The sequence below is a fragment of the Rhinatrema bivittatum genome, chromosome 2 (genome assembly GCF_901001135.1).
Source record: "Rhinatrema bivittatum chromosome 2, aRhiBiv1.1, whole genome shotgun sequence".
Lineage (NCBI taxonomy): Eukaryota > Metazoa > Chordata > Amphibia > Gymnophiona > Rhinatrematidae > Rhinatrema > Rhinatrema bivittatum.
The window spans coordinates 576,680,606-576,695,168 of NC_042616.1; the positions used below are offsets into that span (position 1 = coordinate 576,680,606).

At 42.4% G+C, this 14,563-nt stretch overlaps 1 protein-coding gene across 1 annotated transcript in view; it reads right to left on the minus strand.

Moving 5' to 3' along the window:
• Nucleotides 1-15: 15 nt before the first annotated feature.
• The window catches only part of VAPA (VAMP associated protein A), a 325,391-nt gene continuing 310,843 nt past the window's right edge, over nt 16-14,563 (minus strand). Inside the window, exon 6 of the mRNA XM_029590985.1 lies at nt 16-758. Within this exon, the coding sequence (XP_029446845.1) occupies nt 609-758 (150 nt within the window). The 3' untranslated portion in view covers nt 16-608. The remainder of the gene's footprint in view (nt 759-14,563) is intronic.

Below are 14,563 nucleotides of genomic sequence, written 5' to 3' on the forward strand. Positions count from 1 at the left end.
CCAGCAGAAAAAAAATCTGTTAACAGTTTTATTTTTGTTTAAAAGTTAAATATCATGGGACAGTATTGCAAGGATGAAAAACTCAGTAGACTGCCTCACAAAGGATTTGTGGCAAGAAGGAAATTCTGCCATGATACTAGCAAAAGATATGTAAAGGAGAAACTTTGCACTGCAAGAGGCACATTTCCCCAGAATACCTCATCTTATTTCCGAATGAGCAAGATCAGCAATCTAAATCAATCGTATTGAAGTGCTAACAGCAACAGATAGAATTTAAAAGGACTAAAATAACATTTACAAGACTAACATTTCCATAAACTCTTATTAAAACCACAAAAAGAAATAGAACATTTCTTTATTTTATGAGTTTTCATAAAGGACTCAATGTACAACTGACACCTGCTATTGATGATTTAATATACAATTTTGTCCATTAGCCGAACAGTTTTTTTTTTTTTATTGTGTTTTCTAACCGTGAGATCATTGAAGGCAAAGCCTGTATGATGCTGTACACAAAATGGTCACCGAGGGCCATTAATAGGCAAACAAATCTTTTTCTGGCCAAGAAAGTAGAGAAAAAAAAATGAAACAGCACTGCATGCTTTCCTCTACAAGATGAACTTTCCTAGAAAGAATCCAATGAAAATGGCTGCAATTACAACAAGAAGTGAAGGAAGAGGTTTGGTGCCAGTATCTCTGAAGCTCAAGACCCTTGCTGCTCCTGACGGATCTCCCTTTCTGCCTTTCAACGTTTCTTCCTGTACACAAAAATAAGGGAAGAACTTAAATGCTTTGTCCAGGTTGACAAATATGCACACAAAATCACTAAGTTAACCACAGGATTTTCAAAACATTAAGAAAAATATCTCTACAGTTTCACACATGTTTTATTGAATATTTTCAAAAAAATATTTTCAAAGATTAATATATTTTAATCCAGATTAAGTTAGTGTCATTAGTACACTGCCAATAACACACAGACTAGTGGTTTTCAACTCACTTCTAAGAGCAGGTCATAGACTTGAAAGGGGACTTTTGTTTTCCCTTAGGGAAATCAAAACAAAGATTTTTTGCCTGCAAAATTTTGAGACAGTATATCTTTTGTCTAAGAATTTCATTTCCTGCTACTTAATTGAGGAAAAATTCACAATAAAATCCTGTAGGATCTTTGCTCCTATTCTTAAATTTATCATTTCTGGCAAAATCCCTCACTTTTTACAAGTCTTTCCTTGTACAATTTGCAGAGTTTTGCAGTTTCCCCTTAGGGAAATCAAAGGTATTACAGAGCTAACACACAACAGCAGGCTATGTTTTTAAAAATGCAAGCCCACTAAATTCTTGAAAGTTGATTCGGCTTCAATATGTCGATTGTTTTGAGAGATGTTTTCTGTGATTTTTGGGAAAGGACAGCTTATTATACATAAACTGCATCAAAACCAAAACTTTAGAGAGGAATGAATTGTTTCCAGCAGCTTAAGTGCTCCAAGCTGATTAAAAAAAAAAAAAAAAGAAAATATCTAAAGAACAAGGATTACATTGTTCTAGACTTACAAAGACAGCAGCTGAACATGGTAAGCTACTATACAATAAAACTGACCATTTAGATTAATGACTTTTCTATTGTTATATACAAAGATAAAAAGGATAATTAATCAAAGCTAAAATCAAACTGTATGGTTATAAAGACAACATACTTAGGTGCTTCATTCAATCAAACCAGAACATTTCTAAACCTACCTGTATTATTGGCATTAGCAAGTGAAGCACTATGGGCCTTATTTTCCAATATCGCATTGGTAACGCATTAGGGGGCGTTACCAATGCAAATGAGGCTTCTTTCGTGCAGTGGGGAAACATCGTGTGCGGCGATGTTTTCGCCATTCGCGAAAACATTAGCGCCACACGCGATGTTTTCCCACTGCACGATGATTCTTTCAGTCTTTTATCGCGGTGCACGATAATTGCCGGTTTCTATTATCGCGGTGCACGATATTTCGATAGTCCCAGACAGCCTGTTTCAGGAGAGAGAGAGAGAGAGAGAGAGAGAGAGAGAGAGAGAGAGAGAGAGAGAGAGAGAGAGAGAGAGAGAGAGAGAGAGAGAGAGAGAGAGAGAGAGCGCCTTACTATAGTGCCTATGCCCTACATAGGTATTTTAACCCCTATGGGAGGGCCACCTACTAACTCGGGGTGGGGATTAGGTATGAGCGTCGGGGGTTGGGGGCCACTTTCGCATTCCACATGAGACCTACGGACAGAACAGTGGTCTCTAGTGCAGATTTGCTGGCTGTCGGAGTGAGGACACTCACTCCAAGAAGTGGTTTGGGCAACGTTCTCTCTACCTAGCTTGATGGACACTCTACCTGGGCAACAACATGCTAGGTGGAGAGAATGTTGGCCAAATCTCCGCTTGGAGTGAGCGTCCTCACTCCGACGGCCAGCAAATCTGCACTAGAGACCACTGTTCAGCCGTAGATCTCATGTGGAATGCGAAAGTGGCCCCCAACCCCCGACGCTCATACCTAATCCCCACCCCGAGTTAGTAGGTGGCCCTCCCATAGGGGTTAAAATACCTATGTAGGGCATAGGCACTATAGTAAGGCGCTCTCTCTCTCTCTCTCTCTCTCTCTCTCTCTCTCTCTCTCTCTCTCTCTCTCTCTCAACAGGCTGTCTGGGACTATCGTGGATGGCGGTAATCCTTTTCAGGCCCGTAACGCAGTCCATAACGCGAGGTTGGAGTTGTAGTTATTAGCCGCGATAGCAGCCGCGCTAACACTGCGGCCGTTTCGCCGCACACGATACACAGGTTCCCGCTTTACATATGCTCCGCCCCAACAATACCAAATGACTAAATCGCGTTAACAGCTGTTAACGCGATTTGCGAATTTATCGCACGCGGTAAAGTGCTTGGAAAATGAGGCCCTATATGTAATCAAAGATATACTATTCTCTCTAAGGCATGTTTGTAAGGCACAAGAATGAAAGGGTCAACAATATAAAAAAATTAATTAAATGGGCAGTCAGTAGTTCAGAAAGTAGCCAATTTTCTGTGCCATGACAGTTACCTTTCCTTTATTTTTAGATAGCTGTTATAATGCAAATAAAGGACCAGATTTTATATTCAAATGTTAGCACACAGAAAATGCCAAGACATTTTGCATGCAACATTTTGAGACAGTATGGGGTAGATTTTCTAAATTTGCGCGATCGCGTACTTTTGTTCGTGTACCAGGCGCGAACACAAGTACGCGATCTTATAAGATACGATTTTATAAGATACGATTTTATTTCATGAAACAATTAAGCTCTGGAATTTGGTGCCAGAGGATGTGGTTAAGGCAGTTAGCTGAGTTTAAAAAAAAAAGTTTGGACAAGTTCCTGGAGGAAAAGTCCATAAACTATTAGTCAAGTTGACTTACGGGCCGATACACTACAGTGTGGAGCGCACTGTTAACCCGCCATTGGACATGCGTTTTCCCTTATCCCTTATTCAGTAAGGGGCCAAAAACACACGTCCAATCCCCCGAACCTAATAGCGCCCGCAACATGCAAATGCATGCTGATGGCCCTATTAGGTATTCCCGCGCAATTCAAAAAACAAAATGTGCAGCCAAGCCGCACATTTTGCTTTCAGAAATTAGCGCCTACCCAAAGGTAGGCGCTAATTTCTTCGGGCACCGGGAAATTATCATGGCAATATTAAGTCGGAGGTCCCGAAACTTTCCAAAAGTTAAAAAAAAAAAAAAATTTGAAGTCGGCCCGCGGCTGTCGGGTCAAAAACCGGATGCTCAATTTTGCCAGCGTCCGGTTTCTGAACCCGTGGCTGTCAGCGGGCTCGAGAAGCAACGCCGGCAAAATTGAGCATCGGCTGTCAAACCCGCTGACAGCCGCCGCTCCGGTCCAAAAGGATGCGCTAGGGACGCGCTAGTGTCCCTAGCGCCTCCTTTTACCCGGTTTTACCGCCAGGCCTAATTAGCATACTGAATAGCACGCACAGGAGAGTGGCCTGTGCGCATGCCAGGAGAGCGGGCATTCGCCTGCTCTCCCGCGGACTTTACTGAATCGGCCCATTAGAGAATATCCACTGCTTATTACTGGCATTATTAGCATGGGATTTATTTAATGTGTGGATACTTGCCAGGTATTTGTATCCTGGGTTGGCAACTGTTGGAAACAGGATGTTAAGTTTGAAGGACCCTCGGTCTGACCCAGTATGGCAATTTATAATCTTATGAGCCTACAAGTCATTTTGCTGTTTTCAGATTTGAAATAGTGCGTCTTTTGTCCAGGCGTTTAATTTTCTGCAAACTACAAAACTCTACAGACTGTGCAAGGAAAGACTTTTGTAAAATGTGAGAGATTTTGCCAAAAATGATAAATTTAGGAATAGGAACAAAGATCCTACAGGATTTTTTTTTTTTGTGAATTTTTCCTCCATTAAATTGCAGGAAACAAAATTCTTGGACTAAAGATATAGGGGCGGATTTTAAATGCCCTGCGCGCGTAAATCCGGCTGGATTTATGCACGCAGGGCCCTCGCGTGCCGGCGCGCCTATTTTGCATAGGCCGCCGGCGCGCGCAGAGCCCCGGGACGCGCGTAAGTCCCAGGGCTTTCTAAAAGGGGCGTGTCGGGGGCGCGTCTAAAATGACGCGGCGTTTCGGGGGCGTGACGCGGCGTTGCGGGGGCGTGGCGCCGGCCTGGGGGCGTGGTTGAGGCCTCCGGACCAGCCCCCTGGTCGGGTGATCGCACGCCAGCAGCCCGCTGGCGCGTGTAGATTTACGTCTGCTTTTAGCAGGCGTAAATCATGAAACAAAGGTAAGGGGGGGGGTTTAGATAGGGCTGGGGGGGTGGGTTAGGTAGGGGAAGGGAGGGAAAGGTGGGGGGAGGGCGAAGGAAAGTTCCCTCCGAGGCCGCTCCGAAATCGGAGCAGCCTCGGAGGGAACAGGCAGCGCGCACTGGGCTCGGCGCGCGCAGGTTGCACAAATGTGCACCCCCTTGCGCGCGCCGACCCCAGATTTTATAAGATACGCGCGGCTACGCGCATATCTTCAGCTGATTCAATAACTTTAGACAAGAAGGTTAAGGAGGAATTGGGATGGTAACTTTAGTAAATCAGATGGATCTAGGCCAGGTGGCTTTTTTTTTTTTTTTTAATAATAGCCTTACAGTGCCCTGTTTTAGTATTGCTAGTCATTCTCCCTCAGCGAAAGATAAGTTAACTATATAGGTGATAAATGGACAAAGTAAGAACATAAGAACATGCCATACTGGGTCAGACCAAGGGTCCATCAAGCCCAGCATCCTGTCTCTAACAGTGGCCAATCCAGGCCATAAGAACCTGGCAAGTACCCAAACACTAAGAAGATCCCATGCTACTGTTGCTAGTAATAGCAGTGGCTATTTTCTAAGTCAATTTAATTAATAGCAGGTAATGGACTTCTCCTCCAAGAACTTATCCAATCCTTTTTTAAACACAGCTACACTAACTGCACTAACCACATCCTCTGGCAACAAATTCCAGAGTTTAATTGTGCGGTGAGTGAAAAAGAACTTTCTCCGATTAGTTTTAAATGTGCTACATGCTAACTTCATGGAGTGCCCCCTAGTCTTTCCATTATCTGAAAGAGTAAATAACCGATTCACATGTACCCGTTCTAGACTTTCAACAGAACTGTAGTGCAAGGATTTAAAAGGAAAAGATAAATTCATCACACTAATAATGAAACTGAATCAAAGTGGTCCCAACTTGATTGGAACAGAATTAGTTAATTCAGAGAATTAAACTGGGCATGGAGAAAATGTGGCCCATAGGTTTTAAATGTTACTACTGAAAAAAATACACAAGAGCATTACAACCAGCTGGTGTTAAAAAGGAGTTATCAGTCAAAACACTCATTAGGCTGATGGTTTAACTGCTTTACCAGGTTAAAAAGCTTGCAAGAATTATTACCAACCTGTTGAAAACAAAAGGAGTAATACATTTTTTTTTGCATTGTCCGATGCCAGTCTGTATGTATCCATGGAATAGGATGGCATCTTGAGAGAAGTGAGATGAGGCTAGAAGTTCCTGTTTTTGCTGATGTTGTCAGGATAAAACAGATTGTAAAAAGATTAGCTTCATGACTTAGGTGATGCGGAAAGGTGTGAAGATTCACTAATTTAGGAAAACATCTTGGGATTGAGCTCCATGAATTAATTGCCCCCCCCCCCCAAAGAAACCTGTTTTGGGGTGAAACAAAAGACCCTTGCTGGGGATTGGGGAGGCAAACTGGTTGAGGGCTAGGATTTGTTTTCAAGATCATGCGGAGTCTTATTTGTGAATATTAGGATCCTCTACAGTTTTGTTTTTGGATTTTTTTTTTACACACACTCACATTTGAGGATTTATAAGATTCTAAAAAATACATATAAAAAGATATTTCCTCTTTTATGATTCTTTAAGGGTGTGTCATGATTACACCATCAGTGAAATGATTGGATTATGAGCCTGTCATTGCTTCATATATGAATACACTTATTCACTTTTTTATTGGGGTTAAGAAAATAAGACTACAATTTTTTGGGGGTCTCCTTTTTTGTATTAATTTGTATTATGTGATATGATGTCTTGAAGCCTTGTGTTAAAATTTAAGTAGAAATTGTGTCTTCAGCATTGTCTGTGTTTGTCTATGAAGAGGAACTACTGTGAAATATAACCAGGGTTGAATATATGTACTGAATTAAGTTTTAATAAAACTGAGTGTTACCTATTCTATTTCATACCTGCAGTACATCATAAGTCAAAGGATGTTCTATTGCTGCTATATTTAACAAACAACCATTGATACACCAATTCCAGTGTGAACTGTGCTATAGGGGCTTCCAACCTTACAAGATGTATCCTTGGTGCCCTTCTCGAATACCTCCTGGATGATCTGGAGGGCAGGTCAAAAGTGACTACAGAGACAGTCTGAAGAGTAAACCAGTGGTCTTTAATTTGAGCCATCTCTTCCTTGACTACATCCAAAGAGACAGTCTCCCTTGCAGGACAAGTCAATAAGCCTGTCTTGCACATCTGTCCTCAGATCAGAAGTCCGCAGCCATTAAGAGTCCATGGGCACCAATTCCTATGGCAGAGACTCTTGTTGCTGTTCTAAAATCACAGGTTAATCTCAAATATTTCCTGCACTCCTTTCCCTTGTCCACTAGTGATATCAGATCATCAAATTCGCCTAAGGGAGCATATCTGACAAATCCTTGATCTTTTGCAGAATGTTGTGCAAAGACTGGCCCATAAAGAACTGTTAGGATGCTATGCAGAAACTGAGCATAATATCCTGAAAAAATCTCTCCCAAGAATGTCAAGTGTACCAAAGAATGAGTCTTGGATTTCTTGATCTTGAGGGTAAATTTAACAACACTGAGGAGGAAATTTGTCAAATCCTGTGGCCTTCTGGACATGGTACATCAAGTCCACCTGCCTGTTCTCTAGAGAGTAGAAAGGGGGGGGGGGTGTCTCCCACATTCTCATCTGTACATCCCTCAGGATGATATGGACAGGGTACTGCCACAACATTTGACTGATTGAGAAACTAAAATATCCAACATCTTTACCTAGGCTCTCCTCCATCTCTAACTGAAAGGAAACATCTTCAGACATTCACAAAATCAAAGGACTGAATATGACTCATTTCCTGTGGAGGAGAGAGGTCCAAGGGGAAGACCTGTAGATTACTCCCCATTACAGTACTCATATCCATATTCATGCTTCCATGAAGACTCAGACTCTGATTACCATTTTTGGACAGGAGAGGTAGCCTTAATCTGCATATGCTTGATGGCCAAAAAATATAGCATTAGAATGTACGTTCTATGAAAAATTACTAACCATGTTAACAAAATATTGGAATTGTAAACCGTTGTGATGGCAATACCGAACGATGGTATATAAAACTCTAAAATAATAATAACAATAATAATAATATCCAAGAAGCCCTCAACTGGCTGAGTGAACAAGACCATGATATATCCTGATGCCTCAGGGAAGCTTCCTCTCCCAATACACTGGAAATAGATATTTGAGCAAACTGCGCCAATATTTTTGCCCCTACAGACACTGGCATCATGAAATTGCTACCAGTGTTCTGAGAGCTTCTAGGATGGGCTGCATATCGGTTTGTAACAATGTTAATGCATCAATATGAGAGAAATGGAGGCCTATCACCTCCTGAATCATTCTGTTCATTTCTCCTCAAAGATTGTCAATGCTAAAACTACCTGGGAAGCAAGTCGTGAGATCACATCTTACTGAGTCATCTGAGGTGTATTGGTGGATGTAACTCTGTCCTTTGGATTACAATCCCCAAGATTGTCTTGTGAGTAGCCCCCTTTGTACGGCTGCTTGGGAGGGCATATGGTTGCCGCCCGCAACTCCCTACTCAACATCATGCACTGACTGGTACTGATGCCAATGCTTCTTCACATTTGCTCAATGCTTTATATCAATAGCCCTCGATGTTGAAGTGGAATAATTTGCTTCTCAAATTACAAGAGATTGCAATGAAAGGAAAACAGGCAACAATATATGTAAAACCTAAGAGAAGCTGGGAAAGTAGTCAAGAATGGAAAAATTAAAATGGAAGAAAAATAGCAAGTACAGCAAAACGGGGGGGGGGGGGCTTGACTTATTTTGTAGATACAGAAATAGAAGCAAGTGCAAAAGTGGCATTGAGAGACTAAGAAGTGAAAGGGAGGAATATGTAGAGACTGATCAGGATAAAAGAATTGCTTATTAAATACTGTATTTCTGTTCCTTGGTCACTGTAGAAAGGCTGGGAGTAAGAACATAAAAAATAAATAAGACTGGATGTGAGGTAAACCTCAAATTGATTTCTAGAAAAGTGTGTTTGTGAGGAGCTAATTAAGCTTAAAGTAGATAAAGTGATAGGATGTATCCCATCTGGCCCTAAGGTACTAAGACAAGTTCTGGCAGTTTAAAGTACTGAAAAAGTCAGCCAGCTACAGTTGGGAGTAGTTCCAGAGGACTGGAGATGGGCAGATGTGGCTCCTATTTGTAAAAGTGGAAGTAAGGAGGAGGCTGGGAACTACAGGCCTGTTAATCTAACCTCTGGGGTAAGCAAAATGCAATCACTGCTATAATAAATAGTGTATTTTCTGTAATCCAATGGATTGCAAGATCCAAGGCAGCATGATTTTACCAAAAGTAGATCTTATCAGACATATTTGATCAATTTCTTTGATTGGGAAACTAGAATCTCAAATCAAGGGATAGCACTATGTCTAGTGTACTTTGATTTCAGTAAGGCCTTTGATATTCTTCCACATAGGTGAGTTATAAATAAATTGAGCACTCTTGGTATGGGCTCTAGAGAGAATGACTGGGTTACAAACTGGCTGAATAAGACACGACAAAGGATAGTTGTAAATGGGAGTTCATTCCAAGGAGGGGACATTACTAGTGGTGTGCCTCAGATATTCCTTAGATATTTTCTTTTCAACATTTTCTTGAGCAACATTGTGGAAGGATTGTTGGGAAAGGTATGTGTCTGTTGACGACATCAAAATTTGCAACAGGTTAAATAGCCAGGAATGGATGGTAGATTCATGTAACAGCCTCCCAGTGGAAATGGTGGAAACAAAAATAGTATCTCAAGTCAAGAAAGCATGGGTTATACACAGGGGATTTCTGGGGAAATGACAGGAATTGTAAAAGTAAATTAGTTGGGTTGATGGGCACTCTAGATAGGCCATATGGCCTTTCTGCTGTAACATTTGTGTTTCTTGGGCAGGTGGAGCTAAATGGTCTTTCTCCAAGTGTGATGCTTCCTCAATGTCAATGCATCGCCAGCATCTGTGGTGCAGCTCCTGCACCCTTTCATATTTATGTCTCTGATGCAAATGACCCAGAATTAACCATCCCAAACAGCATTTTCATAAACTTTAAGCAGACCGATAGCCTATGGAATCATTTCCTTGCATGTGGAACATCCTGCAACATCATTGTCTAGGGTTCAACAAATCACAAATTTGTCAAGGAGATGTCTGATCTAGTATGTTCATACTGGGGGTACTTCCCGCCCCCTCCCAAATTGTTTCCCACACTCTCCATAGGTAGGGGCAAGAAACAATGCTATATACATAAAGTCATGAGAACAAAATCAAAGACAACATATCTCAATGCTACCTGGCATGGGTAAATATTAACACAACCACTGAGGAGGAATTTTCCTCACTAACTGAAAAATAGAGCTGTATAACGATCACAGACTTTTTGATACACATTAGGGGGCTTAGGTGACTGCAGAAAAGGAGATTTTAAATAGGTGGGTTTGCAATGCCTTTTCAAATTCCATAGGATCTGAGTGACCATATATGCAAATGAAGTGAATTCCAAATGCTTGGACCTGCTATATCAGTGGTTCTCAACCCTGTCCTGGGGACCCCCTCTCATGCATATTCATTGTGGATAGCCTGAAAACCCGACTGGCTGGGGGGGTCCCCAGGACAGGGTTGAGAACCACTGTGCTATATAGAGAAGTCCTCATATGAGGAACTAAAAGCTGGGCAATTTAAGAGGATAGTATATCAAGTAAGTGTTGACTACAGGATCATAAGGTTCTTGATGAAGTGCAAAACTTCAGAAGAGGACCAGAAGGCTCATCTGCATACATTACCCAGCAGCCCCCGGGAGAGGACTCCAGGCTTCAGGCTCCACAACCCCAGCTTCCAGAGGCCCTTGTTCCCCTTACAATTGCAGCAGAAGAGGACCAGAAGCATGCACTCGTACCTCAAATCTCCTTACTATAAAGCTAATACAGATTTTATACAGAAGGAATTTAATTCAAAACAAGAATCAATAAGGTAACTAGGTAGTATATAAGTAGATTGATTAATTGTAGTGTTGAAGGTCATTGACAGACAAATGAAAAAATAAATCAATAGACTAAAAGTACTTTAGATTAGCTTTATATCCCAACTCCCTTAGAAATGTTAACTTGATAAACATAATTAAGATGGAGACAGTAGTCCAGCAACAAGGAGGCGGCTTTCCATTCTTTTGCACCAAGTGCTACATGTATGATTATCTCTCAGCTGGTGAGACGTACATGTGCACTAGGTGCAAAGAGCTCCTAGCCCTCAGAGAATGAGTCTGATCTCTCGAGGCTAGAATGGAAGACCTGGAGAGCAAATGGAAACATATATAGGAGAACTTCAGGGACAAGGTAGAGAAGTCCTACCTCCAATCTGGCAGCCCCTATGCTGCCTTGGAAGAGAAAGGTCACCTTGAAGTAGAGCATCACCTGTTGAGGCAGGAAGCAATTCAGTAGTTAGGGCCTGCGCTCAAGGTGATATAGTATCCTCCAGCATAGAGGATATCTCTCCAGAAACACAAACTCAGGAAGGAAGAGTTAGGATGGCTATTATAGTTGGTGATTCGATTATTAGGAAGGTAGGAAGCTGGGTAGAAGTGAAGATCATTTGGTAAGCTGCCTGCCTGGTGTGAAGGTGGCAGACCTCACACGTCACATAGATAGGATTTTATATAGTTCTGAGGAGGAGCTGACTGTCTTGGTACATGGGGGTACCAATGACATAGGAAAGTGTAGGAGGAAGGCTCTGGAAGCCAAATTTAGGATTTTAGGTAGAACATTGAAATCCAGAACCTCCAGGATAGCACTGACATGTTCTGTTGGTCCCTTTCAGTGGACAAAGATTGAATGGCAACATTCTGCTGTTTTATCTGAGAAACAGTCAACTTTTCACCAAAGAGAGTGCCTCCCAAACACGGGAGATCAGCTAGCTCTCAGCCACACCAGGTGCTTGGCCGCTATAGTAGCCACTGCTGTTCTTGCTGTGGTGTCAAAACCCTTATAGACCGATCTTAATAAGTGGCAGAGCCCTTCGTCTAGATTGTGGAGTGGGTGTGGTGTGATCTTTTGGCCTTCCTCTGATTTGATAGCGAGTTTTAGGCCCCATATGCATTCATACAGGAATTGTACCATATAAAACTGGTGGTGTTGGACTCTTGATGTAAGCATTTTGCTCTGAAACATTTTCTTACCAAAATTATCTAGCAACTTGTGATCTTTTCCCAGTGGTGTGTTAGTGTACAATCTGGACTTTTTTGCCTCTCAGGGCAGACCCCACTGCCACCAAATTGTGGGGCGGTTGGATTATGCCATATTCTGGCATCTTTTTCAGATGGAATTTTGGATCTACTTTCCATGCCTCTTTTGCACCTGTAAGGCAGACTCCCATGTCTTCATTAGCATCTTGTCTAGTACTGCATAAGACGAAAGTGTGGATGGTTTTGCCCGGATATTTAAATTTTTCAAGACCCCCATTACGTCTGCTCGGGGATTGGGATCCTTCTTTCCCTCCACCTTGAGAGGTACCCACTTTTTCAACAAATTGGGAGTATATTAAGTCCTCTGGAGGAGAAGAATAATCCAGTGGTTCATCTGATGGATCAGATAGTATTCCGGTGGAACTTCCCAGGGACTCCCCTGAGGAAGAACAGGACTCTGATCTCTGTGATATGCTAAAGTAGGTTCCCTTGAAGGAACAAACAGCGGGAGCTCCTCCTTGGCATCCTCCAAGGAAGAAAAGGAAGGTAGTGGCAGCACTCCCAGCATTACTGTTTGTCATTACATGTAGAATAGGGTACACAGGTGGGGAAACTTGGTTGTGCTACCTGAGGGAACAGTGACGAAAAGAGTTCCTCATAATGTCAGTAATTTGATCAACAACTTGTGATCTGTGGGCTGGAGATTGCGGTGGAGCATCCTCTTCTGGTACTAAGATTTACTCCTGTTCTACGGTAGATATGTGGCCCAGTGGTAGTAGGAAACAAACTGGCTCTGGTGTTTGTAGGTGGAGGACTTGCTGCCATAGGCTCAAAGCCAGGAAAGATCTGGGACCCCTGGAGGAAGAGAGGATAGAAGTTTTGAACGAGAAGTAGATAGCCCTAGGAATCTTAGGTAAGGGTATCGCTGCTCCTAAGATATCATAGGTTGAAGTGAGGTCTTGAAATAACTGTGTTGGTCTTGGATCTCCTACCTGCAGAGGAATGCAACATTCCAGGAGCTGGACTGGACGTGAAGGCTGGTAGTCTCTCCTGGGTGTACCTGTCATGAGTCCTGAATACACTCTGCCCATTTGCTTGAGAGGACTCTGAAGAAGTTCTTTGTTCTGTGTCAGCTGAGGAATCAGAGCATCATGGCTCTGATGCAGAGACTCCTGTGGCGGCTGAGCTGCCTTGCTTTGTTCACTGGACAAAATCTCCTTTTAAGAAGAGTGAGGGGGATCTGATTCCCTGAATTTGGACTTGTCATGGTCTTTCCTTTTCTTCTGTTGCAGTGCGGTGGCATCTGTCGCCAGTCTCTTGGCAGACAGCCTTTTGTGGTCTTTGGAGCAGTGTGTTTTGTGGTGATGTGTCTCTTGCACTGGATGCGCTGTGTGTGTGTCGTGTACCGCCCTAGCACCATGCGTCATGCATGGGGAACGTCATGTGCTGGAGTTCGTGCATTATGAGTGGCATGCTGGATGCCATACACAATTGTTCTGGTATTGGCTTTTTTTTCTTGGGCACTAAGGTGCCATGCATCCAAGTGCACCGAGGAAGACTAACAGCACTTTCAGTGTGTGCGTCGACCCAAAGGAGGCTGGTCAGTGCCACATGCTAACTTCATGGAGTGCTCCCTAGTACTTCTGTTATCCGAAAGAGTAACTAACCGATTCACATTTACCCCTTCTAGACCTCCCATGATTTTAAACACCTCTATCATATCCCCCCCTCAGCCGTCTCTTCTCCAAGCTTAACAGCCCTAACCTCTTTAGTCTTTCCTCATAGGGGAGCTGTTCCATCCCCTTTATCATTTTGGTCGTCTTTTTCTGTACCTTCTCCATCGCAAGAATTGTACACAGTATTCAAGGTACAGTCTCACCATTGAGCGATACAGAGGCATTATGACATTTTCCGTTTTATTCGCCATTCCATTTCTAATAATTCCCAACATTCTGTTTGCTTTTTTGACTGCCGAGGCACATGAACCGACAATTTCAAAGTGCTATCCACTGTGATGCCTAGATCTCTTTCTTGGGTGGCAGCTCCTAATATGGAACCTAAACATTTTGTAACTATAGCATAGGTTATTCATTCTTGACAAACTGATAGCAACAAGTAAATCCAGTGAGGACTTTTTCTCTTAAGGAAATTAGATTTAGAATACCACAGGGTTGGACTTTGCTGCATTGTTTAATATCTATTTGTACCCATTAGAGAATTTAATTTCCAATTTTGGAGTACATGGGAGAATATATGCAGATATCCACCTATTTATCAAGTCTAATTGTATAACTGTCATCAAAACTGGATGAATCAGAACAGTCTCTGACTTAATCAAAAGATGACCAAAGTACTGTGGATCAGTTGTGACCCAGTTCCTTCAGAATGGACCAGCCTCATGTTAAGAACCATCCTTGCCCTCCCTGTCCATAGGCATGGGACTTAGGTTTCATTTTGGACTCTGGCATGATGTGGGCCACAGATTAACAGCATTCTGA